The sequence below is a fragment of the Podarcis muralis genome, chromosome 7, assembly GCF_964188315.1.
Source record: "Podarcis muralis chromosome 7, rPodMur119.hap1.1, whole genome shotgun sequence".
NCBI classification, from domain to species: Eukaryota; Metazoa; Chordata; class Lepidosauria; order Squamata; family Lacertidae; genus Podarcis; species Podarcis muralis.
Window position 1 is genome coordinate 58,544,109 of NC_135661.1, and position 18,599 is coordinate 58,562,707.

Genomic DNA, 18,599 nt, shown 5'->3' on the forward strand with positions numbered 1-18,599 from the left:
TTATTAATTAAATTTATATTCCACCCTATACCTGCAGGTCTCTTGTTGGAAGTTTCTATTCATTACTTCTAATGCAATAATATTGCCAACCAATAAAACTACTGTATGCACACAAGTGTGAACTTACGTTTTGTAAAATGGATTTTATTTTTACATGTTTTTTAAAAATAGTTCTTTTAAATTAAAACCAAGATTCTCCTGTTTCTGTCATTTACGTAAATAGATGGGTGCCTGCTCCAATCAATACACCAATAACCTCACACAATTGTAGAGCTAAGTGGAACACATCAAAACTGAAATCACACACAAATTAACACAGAGTACCACTCTGTCTACACCTCTTATGATGTCTTCTCTTCTTATATGCAGCTATCATCAGCCTAATGCCCACCAGCTGTTTTGAACTACAAGGCCTATCAGCCTCAGCCTGCAAAGCCATGCTAGCTGAGACTGATGGGCATTGACGAAGGCTGCCTTCTAGAAATATTTTGTACCCTCTCCTGACAAAAAATGCTGGATTTGTATCATGGTGCAAAGGGATGGCCCAGTGTAAGACACCTGCCACCAAGATATGTTCCTCTGCAAGCCCCATGAAACAAATGCTGCTTATAGGAGACTGGGACCCGTTGCTTCAATCCCAAGGTGTGTGTGTGATAAGTCTGCAATTCAAGTTATGCGTGTGTGTTCATATAGATTGTCAAAAACAATGCTCTCCTTGGGGGTGGGGGAAAATTGTTTGTGTGCTCTGTTCCTTTCCTCTTTCCTTTCAGTGGAGACATAATAGCTCTGATCTTTAACTGTGGTTAAGGCATTGGAAGTGTGGCATTGACTGCGAGGCTCCCTTTTCCCCAGCATGCATGAATTCCCTTCTTCATCCCATGGTTTGGTTTAACCAGCAGCAGTTGGTGAGGCAGTGCAGGTGGGGTATCTTGGTTCTCCTGGCCTGCCAACACAGCAGGTCACTGTGGAGAGGGGAGGACTGAGGCATAGGGAGCTTGGATCCACTGCCATGTGCCACACCAGCCCAATCTCCCCACACCTCACCCTCTGATAAGCACCAGCAACCTGCTGTTAGGAAGCCAGCCAAGCAAACGTGCCTCACCAGCCACTACAGCTCTAACCATGGTGTAGTGCAGGCACCCCCAAACTCGGCCCTCCAGATGTTTTGGGACTACAACTCCCATCATCCCTAGCTAACAGGACCAGTGGCCAGGGGTGATGGGAATTGTAGTCCAAAAACATCTGGAGGGCCAGGTTTGGGGGTGCCTGGTGTAGTGTAATGTCTGAAGCAGCATTAATTAGGAATGCTAACCAGGAATTTTTTTGGTAACCCTGTTCTGGAACAACCTATCTGCTAGGGCAAACCATACCGTTGTTGGTGGGAACTAACACATGAACAAGAGAAGAGGAAGCCTGAGAGGCAGGCTTCTGCCATCTCCTAACCGCGGTTGAAGGTGACTGGGAACATTATGACAGCATCAGACTACTGTTTCAAATGGCTTTGTAAGGGGAGAGGATTTAGGCTAATTTCCTGGCAACTTCTCACTGGAGGAAAGCAGCATTTTATGGTGGGTATTTTACAATGGGCTATAAATGACAAAAGAAGCAATAGAAGAGGTAGTATTATTAAGACAGAAGAGAGTGAATAATCTTAAATCCCTGCATTTCCTGTCACTAAAGAATATTAGTCTCCCACCAGAGTAGATAAGGAATTAGAACCCAGCATTTAAAAACCACATTATAGGCTGCAGTACCAGATCATGCTTGGGCTAGTAATCAACACATGCACACCATCTTTTCAATGCTTCCTGCTTGATGCATCAGCCTCAGTAACACAGCAGAGCTGGACATTACTCGGGAGTCTTCTATTCAAGCTGCTACATCCAACCTGATGCTCCTCACCACTTTGGTTCATTTAGCCCTCTGCCGAGTCATTTCCAGGAGGACAAACACTTCAATTAGGATGTACAGCACTTCTGGTAGATAAACCAGGGTGATGCAGTTTTTTGTGGTACTTTGTTTAGATATCAATAATGACAAAGACCTCGGGTGTTTCATCCTCATGAATCTGCATTGCTGAATAGGTTATAGCTTTGACCTCTGTGCCCTGCAAGGGAAGAAAAAAGACAATTTGAGTCTATGAGCTCAGCTGCACAATGATAGGCAGAATCTCTGGTAGGTCTAAGAATACATGAATGGAAGGGGTGATTTGTTAGCTAAGCCTGATTTGTCTCTGGGCCTCTAGTACTCAGGAAGGAAAACGACAACATTCATAACATACCTGGGGATGCTTGGGCAAAGAGAACTCTTCTCCCCACCTTAAAGAGGGAAAAAGGGTAACGATTATTACAAGGTTACTGAATTATGTCACAGTGCAGGAAACCTCTCTGGTCATTTTACGAAAGACATGTGGAACAATGATGAATGTTTAGGAAAAGAGGAGGCCATTTTGACACTCCTAGCAGCCAGAATGATTTCCCACCCAAGAACCTAGAGAGCTATGGCATACAAGGCTCTCTACTCCAGTTCCCAAATGGCCCATACCCAGGAGACAGTGCAGGGATCCATTGGAGGAACACTGTCCCACATGCTGAAGTGTGAATCAGGAATTAAGAAGGCCAAGACAGCTCCTGGCATCTTCAAAGGCCTCCATTTCTTCTTCAGAACCAGGGATTAGTTTGAGCCCTTACAGCAAAGCAACATTGCCAAAGCGGAAACATGCATTCTCTTTAAAGAAAGCAAACTCTTCGCTGTCCCCATCCAGGAAGGATCCTGGAGAAGCCCATGGTGAGAGTCAGTGGGGAAATAAAAAGGCTCCTGGCACATGCAAAAGGACACCTGGTACATACTCTATGGAAACTTTCACACAGAGCCAACATGTCTTGACTCCCTGGCATTTCCATCAGCATTTTTAAATGGCATGATTCCACTTAACTCACCCAATAGATCTTATTCTGAATCTTATTCGGTCAATGTGGAGCACTTTAACTTCCTACAAAATGGGGGAGGGGAACAAACATATAATTAGTTGATTTCAAACAATTTTAATCTTTCACATAGCTCTAGTAATAACTGGAAAGGGTACCAGGTATTTCAGTTCCTTGCAGAAAAATAAATCCCAACCATCTACACAATCTCAAGGCATATGAAAAGCAATACATTTCAGAAGTCAAAGGTGCTTCTCTTTCAGTCTGTATAACAATTTCTTTCTCCCCATTCTAGCATCTTCAACTTCTTCTATAATCTAACTAGTTTTTCAAAGAATTTCCAGAACTTCGATCCATAAACTGTAAGCACATTGCAGAGTTCACCACCCGCTACTTTGAGGAACATCATTGTCCCTTCTTTTCTGTTGTTGACTATCAAGCCTGGAGAAGACTTCGGTGAAAGTTGAATGCTGGCTCCCTGCTTTATGATTACAGTTGGTGCTAATAAGGATAGTACAGTAATGTTCCTTTTTAGATTTTCTCCTTAGTTTCTTGATGCTACCTCAGAAATTAATGGATTCAGGCAGAATGGATTCAATACCTTGGCAATGCAACAACATGTGACCAAACTGTGACACTGTGCAGAACACATTCCTATAATTGAGAAATATCTCAAGACTGTAAGGAGGAAGAGAGCCAACACTCACCCTGGGAATGAAAAACTCATTGGCGCTGAATTTATAAAGCCACTCATCCAGAAAGTGGAAGAGAAGAGACAGCATGTCATGTCCTGTTGGAGAGAAGCGGGGGGGGGGGGCATATTGGGAGCTTTAAGGTGCAGGACTCCCTCCAACCCAGTATGTGTGGCAAGCCTTCCTAATGACAGACAGATGTCAGTGTAGGCTCAAACTCCCACTCAAATCCCCTTGCACCACAGATCATGGCTCAGCAAGAGATCAGAGAGCCAACCCTTGCGTGGGGACCAATAGGACAGCTCACAAACCATGGACCGTATCTTTAGGCGTCAGGCAAAAATGTTTTTCTCTAACCAGGCCTTCAGCTTGGGCCAATTAACATTCTGTGTCTTTTTTAATGTGTTTGTGGAAGGGGTGTGCGCGTTATTGGTTTGCTTTTGTTTTTATTATGTATTTTGTGTTCTCATTTTGTATTTTTATGCAGTGAACTGCCCTGTGATCTTCAGATGAAGGGTGGTACACAAATTTAATAAACAAATAAAAAATAAATAAATGTCATGGTTTTTTGTTGTTGCTCTGCTTGCCTCTGAGACTGAACATCATCTGGATAGCTCAGTTAGTTAAAGCGTGGTGCTGATAATGCCAAGGCTGCAGGTTTGATTCCTGTAAGGGACAGCTGCATATTCTTGCATTGCAGGGGAGTTGGACTAAATGGTCCTGAGGGTCCCTTCCAATTCTATGACTCTATAATTCAAATTCTATTATTTGAAGCTGAACTTTCTGCTTGCCTGTTTCCTGCTTGCAAAAGCATCACCATTTATACTTATAGGCCTGCTATGCTGAGTTTAAGCAGTCCAATTTCAGTGAATCCTGAATAAGCACAGGCCTCAAACTATAGGGTGTTACTCTGTTATAAATGTGTTTGGGAAACAGCAAGTGACAGTTACGCTGGCAAAACAGTAAAGACAATCATTTGCCACTGTGTTTATTAATCTGTACTGCTGTAGTTCTCAAAGCATCACCTTACCCTCTGCTTCCACCTCTACTGTGTCCAGAGGTTCAACCGTCTCTGTATCCGTCATGTATCCAAACATGGCCATGGCGCATTGTTCAAATGCTTCTTCCAAGGTATCTCCCCAGGCATGCAACCTAAAAACACACATACACATTACAGGGCAGTAGTTATAAGCAAAGGATGAGAATGTACAAGGAAGAAACTTGCACTAAATATAGGAAAGAACAGTTGGCTCCACTTCTAACAAGTTCACTATTTGCAGTTTAAGAATTGTCCATTCTAAGAATCCGCGTATAGTAGTCACCCTTGAAAACTTTGTACTGTACTTTGAATTTATGAATTCCTAGCTTCATCCTCTGCACAACTAGGAACTTCCTTTGTAGGTGGAAAATAGAGCAGCAGGAACATCCAGCACACAATAGAAGGTGTGCAGCATCAATCCCTGCTTCCCCATATTTGTTGCTGTTGGAGCTTTCAAGAATTGTGCTAAAATATGAACATTGTGGGAATGGGGGGGGGGGCTGTGAGAGGTAATCTGCTGCAGACTCTAAGAAATCTGGTTTGCCATTTCTTGCACTTGGCACTTTTTTGGGTATTTTTTCTTATTAACATAGAGTGATAGCAAAAATCCAAAACAGCCTTGTGCTGAAATACAGAAGCCATGACAAGAAAATATAACAACAAAACTCTAGGCATACATCTCGTTTAGAGGAGTTACAGATGGCACACCACCCAACCTACTTCACTCTGTAGCAGACAAGAACTGTGTAAAGAAGTAACGCACACACACAACTCATGAGTTAATTATATATGTTGCCATACTTCCCAGCTCTTGGCACTTTTGATGAACTGGATCTTGGTTATATTATTATATGGAAAGGCAATATACAAACTGAAAATACTGACAACACTGTTCCCCCATTGAAATCCCTGAGGCTTTTGGGTTTTCTCATATAACCCCATCTATTGGGATAATGCCAGATACCTTTGAAGAAAAGCTGTTGATTCAAGAGGTAGAACGTCTGCTTTGCACAGAAAAGGTCCAGATTTCAATTCCTGGCACCTCTTGGGAAAGCCAGGAAAAGTCTTTCTCTGAAACCCTGGAAGGCTGCTGCCAGTCAATGATCGCAGATGCACCTGAGCTTAATGGACCAAAAATCTGACTCAGCAGCGGACAGCTAACCCTGTTCCATGTACCTGGGCAGATTTTATCTAAGCAGCACACTTGTGCTTGTTTATACAGAAAAGGTCAGATGTGCTATCATCAGCAATGGGGAGAATAACTGGTGAAATACGGTATTAGCAGGGTGGGAAAGTACATGCATTATGCAACCGAGGAATATTTCCCCCTTAAAAGATTATTTGGGTCATTTTGCTTTTTTTTTTTTTTTGCCTTCTCATTGTCCCTGTTAGATTGTAAGCTTATAAATAAATACTTACTGCACATCAGCAGTATGATCCAGATCTAAATAGGGATTAAAAATATGAAAAAATATGAAGCTACCTGGGGCAACTTAAAATAATTTATTCAATTAAAAAAAGAAAAAAAAGAAAAAACTGATCTAAAAGACCAAGATAGGGAGAATAAGCAGTCAGAACAAGAATATTCTAAGCACAGTAAATTCATTTACACGTACAGCATAACAATACATCGCAAGAAGCTGACCCTTCTAGAGTGAGGACAGGGGGTGCAGCAGGTTCGTGTCACCAAAAAGAAAGTTAAGACAAAGTGAACTGCACAGAAGTATATTAAGCCCTCCACAGCAAGCAGTCTCAGATTTTATTTTCGAGAGCAAAACTTCGCCTTGTCTGCCAAGTTTCAACACGCTCTCTTAGCCTGGGGAACACCAACGCTTTACAGGAGGGCAAAACTTTCAGCATGCTGGACAAACCACAAAGTGACAGTGTGGGTCCAAATAAATAGCATTGCCTTGCTAAAGATTTTGGTTTATTTTCTCCTACAGACCCAACAGAGCTACGCTGTTTATGGGTGTGCGGAGCCAACGTTGTTGCTCCAATCCGCCGCCCCCTCACTTCTCTCTCCGGGGCGCAATACAAGACTCCGGAGAAGAATCCCACCCAGCAATGCCCTGCAGCCTGTACTCGGCACCCTCTTCCCGCCCCCGGTTCAAGATGCACAGGCACTCGGTTTGTGGAAACTCTGGAGCTGAGCCCAGCGCTGCATTTCCACCAAAGAACTATAAATCCACGCACAGACTAAGACCGCTCAGGAATATACTCACATTCATACTTCTTATTGAGAGGAGGGTACTTCGTCTTAACGATTTTCTGGTCCTCTGTCAAGTTGTAGTCCCGGTAGTTATCTGCCATGGCTTGCTGCTTTTGCCACGCAAAATTCAATTCACTTCCTCCTGTTAGGACAGAAGAGGCGAAAGATGGCCTCCTTCCTGCCTAAAGCATGTCAGCCGCAGCCAAGCCCGCATTTAAAGGAACAGTTCCCTTCATTACAGATCTCTCTGTATCATATTTGTATATCTGTATCCATGCTGCTTTATTAGTACTTCCCCCTCCCCTGAAAAGCGGCAATTTGAAATTTTGTGCTTTTAATTCTTAGACCTACACATCGACCTGGCAAAAAGACAATTAAACAAGATGCTCCCTTTTCCTGAGCTATACTTGCTGTTTTTAAACGAAACATTCAAACCTGTGTGTCCTTCAACAGCTGACTGCTGTCAAGCAGAAATTCATTAGGAGAAGCTTTTCCTGGCATATATGCCAGTGCAAGGGCAGGGAAAGCTTCACCTGCTGGATATGTGCCTGGCCTTATACAGCTGCGAAAGGCACAAGAGTGGCCTAAGAAGAAGATAGTTGACAATCCTTTGGTTCTTTTTTTTTTATTGCTAGCGTAGTAACGGTGCCATAATTTTAAGGTTGGCATGTGTATATTAATTTTATTCAGTACGCTTTCATTCCACCCTCCCAGAACCATAGAGTACAGGATTCTTCCCTTCACAACCTGGTTATCACCACTGTAAAATAGGCAAGGCTGAATGATGGGGACTGGCACACCATCACTTAAAGGGAATTTGGACCTGGGTATCGTCAGTCCTTGTTTGACACTATTCTGGAACAAAGCAGTACACAATAGATGATCACTCTTTTTTTAATAAATAAAAATATATTAAGAAATATGCTACATGCTTTAAGCAAATCACGTTCCTCTCACTCTTTTGGTTAATCTCATATTGGAAGTACTTCATCTGTTTTGAGGTGATTATAACAAGCCCCACTATGCAATGGGCCTTACTCCCTGGATGATGTGCATATACGTGTTTACTTACTTATACCCACTTATATATAATGTAACAAATACAATTAGACCATTTTGCTTTTTTGTTGGCATATAAAGGGCAGGCATAAATACACAAAGCACCTGACGAAATTTATTTTATTTCTATGTGCCAAAGCACTTGTGAAGTTGGGCATTTTATGATGTTAGCTGCTCTGAGCCCAGCCTTGGCCGGGGAAGGCAGGATACAAATAAAAATTTATTATTATTATTTTTAGATTGTTACTCCCATTTTATAAGTGGGAGTGCGGAAGCAGCCACATGTACCTCAAAAGCCAATAACATTCAGTAGATTTTTTTCAGCTATCACATTTCCCTAATCTCAGCCCAAAAGGCAATGTTTGCTCCTCCAATCGACTCGTACAACCACCCCCGTTTCGCAAGAGCGGCCTAGCAACTCTCAGGCCGCCTAACCAAAAACAAAATGGCGGCCCCTACGGAAGCTTCGGCAAGCCACTGCCCTTCTTCCGCAACGACGAAACGTGAGGAGGGGAGGGGAGGAGAGAGCGCGTGCGCCATCCTTCCCTCAGCGAGCACGCCCACTCGGCCCCGCCCCTCCTCCCCCATTCCCGCCGTCGTGATTCGCCGAGAAGATCGCGGCGGCTGGGTCTGCGATTGGACGGAGTTGGCGCGAACCCGTCTCGCGCGCCACTGCCATTCTGAAGTGAATTGTGAAGGGGGGGAAAGGAGGAGAACTACGACGACTCAGGAAACAATAGAGGAGCGCTCAGCAGCCCAGCGCGGGGAGCACGAGGCGCCTAGTGAAGGGCGGGCTGAGTCCTGAGGTAAACTAGGAAGGCCGCGACGTCGCCGGCGCTCCCGAAGAGAGTCGGAATCATGGCGGATAAAGAAGGTGAGCGGAGCGGGCGCTGCTGAGGCGGGAGACTCGACTAGGCCTCACTCCCCCCCTTCCCCCTCCCTTTCCGGCCTCTGCGCGGGCCCTGGCAGAAAAGCGCCTCGTCCAATCCCCGCGCCTGCTTCCTCGGCCCTGCCCCCTTTCCCTGGGAGCCGCCCAATGGGGCGCTCCTCCCTCCTTTCCTGGCAGCTTCCCTCCCGCCCCCTCCTCTTCCCTCGCCTCCTTCGTGGTTCTCGGGTTATTTGCGTGGAGCTGCTTTGTAATGAGGCGGGGAGGGCTGCAGGATGGCTCAGGTGGGCTTTTCGCAAGGGCGGCTCGCCGGCCTCTCAACCCCCCCTCCCCCCATGGGCCTCGAACAAACTGCGGCGGTTCCGCCGGCGGCGCTTCTCCAGCCGGGGAGGGAGACGCTCGCGAGGTGGTGGAGGAGGAGGAGAATTGGGGCGCGGGAGGGGTCCCACCGCCTCGTAAATTTCTGCTTCTGGGGTGGTGGTGGTGTTATGTAGCATCATGTGTAGAATGTTCCTTTTTCTCCACGGGGCACAGGGCTGCGTACATGGCTTCCTTCCCGTCTCCTCTTCCCCCGCCCCCGCTTTAGATTCTCAGCAACCTGTGAGGTACATTAGGTTGGCGGGAGGGGGGGGGGAGGAGAGTGTGTCTTAAAGGCACAGGGCCCTAGAAAAGAAAGAGAACGATGCCATTTCTTTTCACACTTTCTCTTTGTGTTCCAAACAGCCTAGATGGGTTGTTCTGTTTTTAAGAAGTGCTCTTCTTTAGAGAAGGGAGTGAGCAGATTTCCACGTTGCTGGTTTTTTGTTTTTTAAACTAGAACTCTGAGATACACCTGAAGCCAGATTCAGGCTAGTGTCTAGGGGGAAAGAGGCACAATGCACAGCTAAAGAAGAACATGCATAATCCAGGGATTCGCTTTTAGTAACAGAAGTTAAGCTTTCATCCTTCAGCAAGCCACTACCTATCCCAGCCCCCAACTTCTTTTGTTTAATAGTGCCATTTAGTCAGGGGAACCTTTTTCATTCTTGGCATTGCTCAGATTTTGAGAGTGAGAAGTGCTTGCAGCAAATTGTCCAGAGGTCACTCCTCTACTTTCTGTTTAGCCTTGTTTTAGCAGTGTTCAAAGTGCCTCAGTTCTGTCACCTAAGTAATCAGTACAAAAGCCCTGTAAAGTAGATCTTGCTCCTCTTGCAGGTGGGAGGTTGAGAATACAGTAATTTGTCTAAAGCCATCAATTGACTTAATGATATTATAAATGAACTTTGTGTGGAGATGGTTCCCAATGTGTTGGCATCAGTCTTTCTAGAGACACAATGGAGTGTGTCTCCAGGGGTGAAGTCAAACATTGAGGGGTGCAAACCTGTGCAGTGTGTATGGAGGTCCTGGGCTGCCCAGAGGTCAAGATCCCTGTCCTGGCCTTGCTGATGTGGTCCAAAGGAAATCCGAGCAATATGTTTGGCATCAACTTGGCTGCAGGAGTTGCCAGAAAGAGGTGTACAACCTACAGTTCAGCAATCCTTACAGCCACATCGTAGGAGTTATATCTTAGCTGCATATTACAAGTTGGGGACTGATAAATGCTGCTTAGAGAATTCCTGCCTAATTTTGAATCACAGATTTCCTATCTGAGGTCTTACATAACTACTGCTTTGCAATAGAATTTAACTTCTTGTTGCTGTTCAGATGTTAGTTTGAAAAAAAACTAAAGCACAGTAGAATAGTAGCTCTGATGCTCTTTAGGAGAAAGCTTTTTTCTATCCTGTTTGAAGGAAAGTGAATGCAGCATTGCATGAGTTTACTTGTAAACTATGTTATGATGCAACTGACAAACATGACTTACTTAGTGAAAATGATTCCTCCTGGCATAGAAAAACAATACCATGATTAACAGTGCATGATTATGTAGAAGTAAGTTCAATTGTGCCTAATGGGACGTATTCCCAAGGAAGTAAGCATAAGGTTGCAGCCATGGGTGATCTTGCTGTCCTGCTATGCTCCCTCAGTGATTGATCAGGGTGACACAGTTTGGGGCATGGAAGAAATTCCTGAGTACAGAAGATGTGAATATCTTCCTCTCTACCCTAAATTCTAAATATATTTTGCTGGAGAGCTATGGTATGTGCCCATAAGGTTTTTAGGTTTGTTTACCAGCATTAATTAATGCATTCTTTTCTTATAATTATCAGCTGCCTTTGATGATGCTGTGGAGGAGCGAGTGATCAATGAAGAATATAAAATCTGGAAAAAGAACACTCCATTTCTCTATGATCTTGTAATGACCCATGCTTTGGAATGGCCCAGCTTGACTGCTCAATGGCTTCCTGATGTAACCAGGTAACACACATGACTGCAGCATAAACACTCATTTAGTTGATTAAGGTCTATGCAACATAGAGGCTTCCTTTTGAGTAAACATCCATAGGACTATGCCTGTGTTTCTTTAGTATATGAACAAGTTTGTTTAAGTAAGGGCCAGTTTGTGCACACCAACATTAAATCAGGAAATTTATAACTGTAGCTTCTTGTCTTGTTCAATCTAAGAAACTGGTTAACAGCTCTGGAAGAAGCCATAATATTATATCAACTTCAAATCCTGGTTTAGTATACTGGATTCTGAAGCTGGAAACTATAGTTAATTGGATGTACTGGTTTGGTTGTGGCAGAGGGAGGAGCAAAGAAGTTGAGCATTTCTGACTGATAAACAGATGCATGATGGAATGCAGCCAGCATGTTAGCTTCTTTGAATTTGAGTGTCCCAGAAAGGCAATAAATATTTTAACATCTATTGTAACTCTAATTGCTACATTGTTTTCCTGCTTGCAATGTTTCATATTGTTGGGTAAGGAAAACCAGCAACTCTAGTCTTAACAGTTTCTGTAGTAGTAGTACGGGAAATTCACATTGACTCTATTGGTGTTCCTAACATTCATGCCAGTGACCCTAATGAGGAGTCAGTCCAAGTAAACAAACACCCTTTGACCTCATTGTTCCATTGTTCTTTTATGGCATTGTAGACCTGAAGGCAAAGACTTCAGTATTCACCGGCTAGTTCTTGGGACCCATACCTCTGATGAACAAAATCACCTTGTGATAGCCAGCGTGCAGCTCCCTAATGATGATGCACAGTTTGATGCCTCACACTATGATAGTGAGAAGGGAGGTAAGAGAACAAAATGGGAAAGAAAAGTGGGTTTCTTCCTGAATCTTCCTAATGATTTATCTTATTAGATTAACAAGGCACAGATCTTGGAGAGGACTGTTTGTGTTAGGCTAAGATAAAAAACTAAACTAACAAATGGCCCAGTGACGCTTTAGTTTCCAGGATGTATTTTCTGTCCAGAAAATTGGATATACATTAAACAGTGCAACTTAGTAGATGAAATACTTGTCTGAAATTGAAGTCTTGCTGTTACAGGAATTATGTTTCAATATTTGGTTGATTAGCAATATGTTGGCTTACTGCTGTCTTGAACTTTTTTGCTTAATGAGTGATATAACATGTTACAGAGTGTAAATATGATATGTCAGCAGTGTTGTACCTATTTAAATATATATTAATTGGAAGCTTTCTAAAATCATATTGCTTAAATATACTTTGGGATATTGTTTTCCAAATGTAAACAAAAGACATACTGTATTCAAAAAATACCTTTTTTTAGTTCCATAATGTCCATATGGCATAGATTCTTGGTTTTAATTGGTTTATTTTCTAGTATGAATGACTTGAAACATGTAGCTATTATAGAAATGCCTTCTTTATTTTCAGAGTTTGGAGGATTTGGCTCTGTTAGTGGGAAAATTGAAATTGAAATAAAAATTAACCATGAAGGAGAAGTGAATAGAGCACGCTACATGCCCCAGAATCCTTGCATTATTGCCACAAAGACTCCATCCAGTGATGTACTTGTGTTTGATTATACCAAGCATCCATCTAAACCAGGTATTTGTCTGTTGTCATATCTGAACCTTGCTCCTTTTATATATGTACTTTGGGGATAAAATAAATTGATAGGCCTTGTCGATTCCAAGTATTGTATTGAGATTCTTTTAAAAGTGTTCTCATTTGTTGTATATTAATGTATGCTTTGTTTACTGCCATTTAATTTAGTTTTGTTGGTTGAATCTAGCCTAGGAATGTATAGCAGGAAAATTAATGATGTTCAGGATACAGAGACTGCTCTTTAGTTGTTCACTACAGTTGTTGGTCTCAGAACTGCCTCAGAAAGCAAGACACTTGCAAGTGAGGCCATACTAATCTGATTTCATGCTGGAACAGAATTTAAGAGTCATGTTTTCAGATAATTTATTAAGATTTGTGATGGACAAGCATAGTTTGAAAAACTTGAAAGCAGAACAAAGAAAAGGTTTAATTAGGAAAAACAGTATAAGTTCAGACAAATAGAATTAACATAGGCTGCTGAAATCTGTGATGGGGGGGTGAATTTTAAGTGACATCTTGTATTGTCCAACTAAATCAGGGTGGATAATTTTTTAGCTCCAATTTGACATGTGGGCAGGGGTGCCCACCTTTTAATAAGCAGCTTTGCAAGGCTTCCACCTCTCCTTTTTTAAACTTCCAGTCTCAGAACTTTAAAAGGAGTGTTGGAAAGGCCTGTAGGGGCTGTATTAAAGTCTTTTGCCAGAGCGCTTTTTGAATCATCCTTCCCCTATCTCCTTTAAATGAAAGAAGAGGATGGTGGAGACTTTAAAAAGTACTATTAAGGACTGCTTTAAAGCGGCCCCTGTGGTGCCATTTCTACTATAAGCCAGGAAGAAGATCTGACCATGTGTTTTAAGTGATTAATTTATCCTTATCTGCTATTTTATAATACTACATGAATAATGCAAGCAATAACCCTATCTCCTTTGCAGACCCTTCTGGTGAGTGTAATCCAGATCTACGTCTTCGTGGGCATCAAAAAGAAGGCTATGGTTTGTCTTGGAATCCAAACCTTAGTGGTCATCTGCTTAGTGCATCTGATGATCATGTGAGTATTGTATACTTAGTTAGTCCAGGTATACATAATGTACATATCTGCCAAATGAATGTTTCTTATGTTAATGTATTTTCCCATTTTATCTCTTTAAGACCATTTGCTTGTGGGACATAAGTGCTGTTCCAAAGGAAGGGAAAGTGGTGGATGCGAAGACTATCTTTACAGGCCATACAGCTGTGGTGGAAGATGTTTCCTGGCATTTGCTGCATGAATCTCTCTTTGGATCTGTTGCTGATGATCAGAAACTTATGATGTAAGCAAAGTTATATATTTTGTTCACATTGAATTATTTCCCCTTGAATTCTCTTTAAAAGTTGGAGGGATAGGCTCTTGTTAATATTTACACTTGCAATTAGTGTGTGTTAATCGGTCCATCAAAGGTGTTTCTTATCTTGAATTTCGTTTTTTACAGTTGGGACACCCGGTCAAACAACACTTCCAAGCCAAGCCATTCGGTGGATGCTCACACTGCTGAAGTGAACTGTCTGTCTTTCAATCCTTATAGCGAGTTCATCTTGGCCACGGGATCAGCTGATAAGGTGTCTGTCCAGAATTTGCAGAAAACATTGCCTAATCCATAGTTGCAGAATTAAGGGGATTGTTATACTGTAGAACAGTATGTGTTGTGTCGAATGGTCCTAGTCTGTGGGGCTGTGGGCTGTGTACAGTACAATAAAGGAATATTCTTATTTATTAATTATGCTCTGGTTTTCCTGGTCAGACTGTTGCATTATGGGATCTGCGAAACCTGAAACTGAAGTTGCACTCCTTTGAGTCACACAAAGATGAAATATTCCAGGTAAGCTCACATAATATGTGACATCATTTTCTGATCATTTGACAACATGGCTGCTCTTAAAAGGGTATTTGATTTTTCCTTCTCTGAATTGGCCTTGCTGTTAAAGTTTCAGACCAACTATTGACAGGTTTGCTCATCTCTGTGTTAGTTCAGTTAGAAAACTTACTGCAGATATGTTGATTTTTCTGCTTGTGGAAAAAGCATGTTTCTGATCCTTAAGCAGCAGATTTAAAAAATTGGAATGGACTATTCGGGCAGTGAGGTTTAAGTGACTGACTTGGCTGACAGAAAAAAACATTGGCAGTTACAAAGAGAGGGTTAGAAGACCAGAATAAGTGTAGGACAAGGTTACTTATTTGATGACTCAGAGTACTAATTTTCTTCATTTGTTATGGTGATAAAGTATGCATCAGTAAAGTGTGCAAGTAATGACTAATGAAGACATTTGGAGACTTTTTGAGTTCCCTAAATGCATCCCATTTGATGCATTGCACTTATTCCCAGGAGTGGAAAATATAACTAATAGGTCTGGTGATACATCTTAAAGACTTGGGTGGTTTCATGATATAAAATCCCTGCCTTCTTTCAGACATTTTCTGAAAACTGCTGTCGAAACAGACCTTCAGAATATGATACTGTATTTTCTTTAAACCAACCAGTATCTACTGAGTTTTTAAATTATGTTTTATAGATAGATTTAATTTCATTTTATATGTTGTAGTCTGCCTTGTTATATTTTATGAAAGAGTGGATTATACATTTTCAACTAATTAAAGCGTGTTTAGCTTTCTGGTCATTATGATTGATGGTATCCCTCCTCTGCTCAACTAATTGTGTAGCATATCTGAACTATGAGCAGTTTTCAAGAGCAGAATAATAAATAGGGATATTAAAGTGATTGGCTGGCATTAATGAACAGTTATTGTTTGATATGCTGTGTAAGAACAATAAAAATTGCATCAAAACTGTGATAGATACTAAGGCAAAATGTTCTATCTCATCCTAATTGATGCAGGTTCAGTGGTCACCACATAATGAAACCATTCTGGCTTCCAGTGGTACCGATCGCAGACTGAATGTTTGGGATTTAAGGTAAGCCTCAGATGTGTGTAGTGTTGTGGAAATGCTGAGTTCACCAGAAGTGCTTTTTGTGTGTCTCTAAATACTGTCTTCTGTTTCAGTAAAATTGGAGAAGAGCAGTCTCCCGAAGATGCAGAGGATGGCCCACCTGAGCTGTTGGTAAGTGAGAGTTTTGGTGTTGCCACCAATTCTCCCCCCACTCCCCAAGAAAAAAATGAGATTTTATGCCTTTGTTTGGGCTTGGTCAGCTGGTGAGAGGCTGGCACTTGTGTACACCATCCTTGATCAGAGTTGAGTAGTCCTAATGTGGTGTTTTATTCTGCTTTGCATGTACTTTTCCTTCCATGAACTATTTTTTAGCTTCCTGAGTGGCAGCTTCTTGCTGACACTCTCAGCTAATCTATGAATGAGATGCTTTCTGAGTCCAGGATACTTTCTGTGACTCTTCTTCCATCTCAAACCCCCTCCCCCTAGCTGTGAATGAATTAAGCTCTGCAGTTGAGAGGGTGAGGGGGGGGGAATAGAAATAAAAATGGATTTAGCTCATTTGTGGAGTTGTTACTTCATTGTATTTTAGACCTAGGTTTGGATTTTTATTTTAAAATTTGCCTTACTGATAGTCCAGCCTTTATTGAAGATTGGAGGGTTTTATGTTGGTAACCTACTATAGGTATCTATATGATTCACACATAAGAATTGCAACCCTGTTCTTGAAATATGTATTCTGTATTGGAATTATGTACTTAAATAACTATCTTATTCTCAATGTTAGTTTATTCATGGTGGTCACACTGCAAAGATATCTGACTTCTCCTGGAATCCAAATGAACCCTGGGTAATTTGTTCGGTATCAGAAGACAATATCATGCAAGTCTGGCAAATGGTAAGTACTTGGTTGATTATTTGAGGGGAAAGTGAATCGAAAACTGTGTGCACAGAGCACCCATAAGATGCATATATCGTAGATTCCGGCGTATTAGGTGACTCGGCATATTAGACGACCCCCCAAATTGGCAGCTGCAATTTGGGGGTTTGTCTTATAAGCCCAGTTGCCTAATACGCTGGGCAGCTATGCGCTAGGAGAAAGCCGCCCGGCGCGGAGCCGAGCCAGCCGCCCGCTGCTTCTGAAGCAGCAGCCAGGAGTGCAGCCTGCCACCCTAGCACAGAGCGGAGCCCGCCACTGCTGCGGCTGCTTTGGAGCTGCCATCGCAGCGGGGGGCGGATACGCCCCCTGACTTCTTAACCTCTTTTTTGGGGTTAAAAAGTCGTCTTGTACACAGGAATTTATGGTAATCTCAAACTGTAGAAGGAAGTCTGTCTTCTTAATAAATATTTGGCAGAATAATGACTGAATCCTTGTGTCTGATAAAGGTATTGAATTTGCTATGTGTTGGAAGTTACTTAGGGTAAAGTTTGTCATTGTAGTGTTTAGATTGTGCCCTTAGAATAGGAATTTGCTTAACTGTCAGATTGATACTTCTATCTAATTTTTCATTCCTCTCTCTCTGTATAGGCAGAGAACATATATAATGATGAAGATCCTGAAGGAAGTGTGGATCCAGAAGGGCAAGGCTCTTAGATACTTGACCCCTTCAATCCTTGCTGTTTGTTTCCTGTTGTTGTCCTCTCCCTGCCCTGTTCTCCTAAGTTTCTTGAGATTGTCAGCTGTGCCGTTTTGCGAGAGACAAACACATGCACTGTGCATTCAACAGCCCATCTGTAGATATTATCCATCAGCCTTGCTTCTAACTCAGAAAGTGAACTGTTGCTGTTGAAAGTTGAACCTGACTTGAGCTAGCATCACAGAGTGGCTTCTTGGTTGACAATTTTTCACCTGAAAACTCATTGATTGAGAGCTGGTGTACACAGCCTGCTACAAGAAATTTTAACATAAACTATGCCTGAATTGTTTCAGTACAAGCGTTGGTAAGATCTGAATGTTTTCTACTGAGGGGAATTTTAGAGTAGAAGCTTCTCTCTATTTTATTTTTATTGGTCCCTCCTGATAAAAGAATATGTTTAGAGCTTTAGCTCTAGTCTTGTTTCAGATACAGATAAATCCAGTGCAGGGTCACCTATTCTTAACTTTGTTTCTAGCTGCTGTCCTTGATTAGAGTAAGTCGGTCTGTCCAGATAATGCCTGAGTTTTCTTCATAATACTTTGGTCCTTCTATCCTTTTCTGATGGGGCAACTTAGGATGTGGATATGAATATGGTAGTCACCTATAACTGCACATTACTTTGCCCTCTTGTGTGTTTCTTGAACTGTGTTCTATTATCTTTCCTTTCTGTGGTTTTTTTTTTAACTGGGGGGACCACCAAGTTATGAAAGTGTTTGTTTTCAGCTGATATATGTAATAAAGACTGATATAAAGAATGATTACATGATATTTCACCTTGTATCAGCACATCTCCTGTGAGGGTGAACTGTTCCACCAGCAGCCCATTTAACTTTCCATGAACCATACAAGTGCTTCAGATTAAATAAATTTGGTTTTCTATGTGGGATGTGATTGTCTTTTCTTTTTAAAAATATCGACACTTTTAAGTTTTCTGGAACCAAAGTGGTGGCTTAATTGTGCGGCTTCTAAATTGTTAATGAAGTACAGTTATGCTAAAGAATGGAACGGAATGATACATTATGAAGTTGAAATCTTGAAATACATGGAAATCACTTTGCAACTGGCAATGAGAGTATGATGTAAAATTGTAGAACTTGCTGCTGCCTGTGTTTTGAGGAGGGTTGAGAGTGGTGAGCTGCCTGTTGAAAGAACCAATTTGATATGATCTGCTAAAATAATACAATAAGCTGGCCACCGGAAAGCGCTGGGTATGTATCATTTAGTAGTTTGCAGCTGGAGATGTTTAGGTAACTCCTTTCCAGGTTAAAGTTGATTCCTACAGGTGTCTC

At 42.0% G+C, this 18,599-nt stretch overlaps 2 protein-coding genes across 5 annotated transcripts; one reads left to right on the plus strand and one right to left on the minus strand.

Moving 5' to 3' along the window:
- Positions 1-118: 118 nt before the first annotated feature.
- Positions 119-7,158, minus strand: ZBTB8OS (zinc finger and BTB domain containing 8 opposite strand). 3 transcript variants are annotated; one of them, XM_028739138.2, is made up of 7 exons: positions 6,881-7,158; positions 6,078-6,102; positions 4,650-4,771; positions 3,635-3,717; positions 2,940-2,992; positions 2,282-2,318; positions 119-2,107 (listed from the first exon to the last, which is right to left on the minus strand). In XM_028739138.2, exons 1-7 carry the CDS (start codon positions 6,966-6,968, stop codon positions 2,021-2,023), a joined length of 495 nt encoding a protein of 164 aa, XP_028594971.1. In that variant the 5' UTR covers positions 6,969-7,158; the 3' UTR covers positions 119-2,020. The 3 variants fall into 3 exon arrangements, with proteins under 3 accessions (XP_028594971.1, XP_028594973.1, XP_028594972.1); XM_028739140.2 differs by having other exon boundaries at positions 6,889-7,009; XM_028739139.2 differs by lacking the exon at positions 6,078-6,102 and having other exon boundaries at positions 6,881-7,028.
- Positions 7,159-8,521: 1,363 nt separating this feature from the next.
- On the plus strand, positions 8,522-18,189 carry RBBP4 (RB binding protein 4, chromatin remodeling factor). 2 transcript variants are annotated; one of them, XM_028739136.2, is made up of 12 exons: positions 8,522-8,800; positions 10,999-11,146; positions 11,827-11,972; positions 12,579-12,752; positions 13,685-13,800; positions 13,902-14,062; positions 14,222-14,348; positions 14,531-14,608; positions 15,624-15,700; positions 15,790-15,847; positions 16,461-16,571; positions 17,202-18,189. In XM_028739136.2, the coding sequence occupies exons 1-12, from the start codon at positions 8,785-8,787 to the stop codon at positions 17,265-17,267; spliced, it is 1,278 nt and encodes a 425-aa protein (XP_028594969.1). In that variant the 5' UTR covers positions 8,522-8,784; the 3' UTR covers positions 17,268-18,189. The 2 variants fall into 2 exon arrangements, with proteins under 2 accessions (XP_028594969.1, XP_028594968.1); XM_028739135.2 differs by lacking the exon at positions 8,522-8,800 and adding an exon at positions 8,942-9,096.
- Positions 18,190-18,599: the final 410 nt, after the last annotated feature.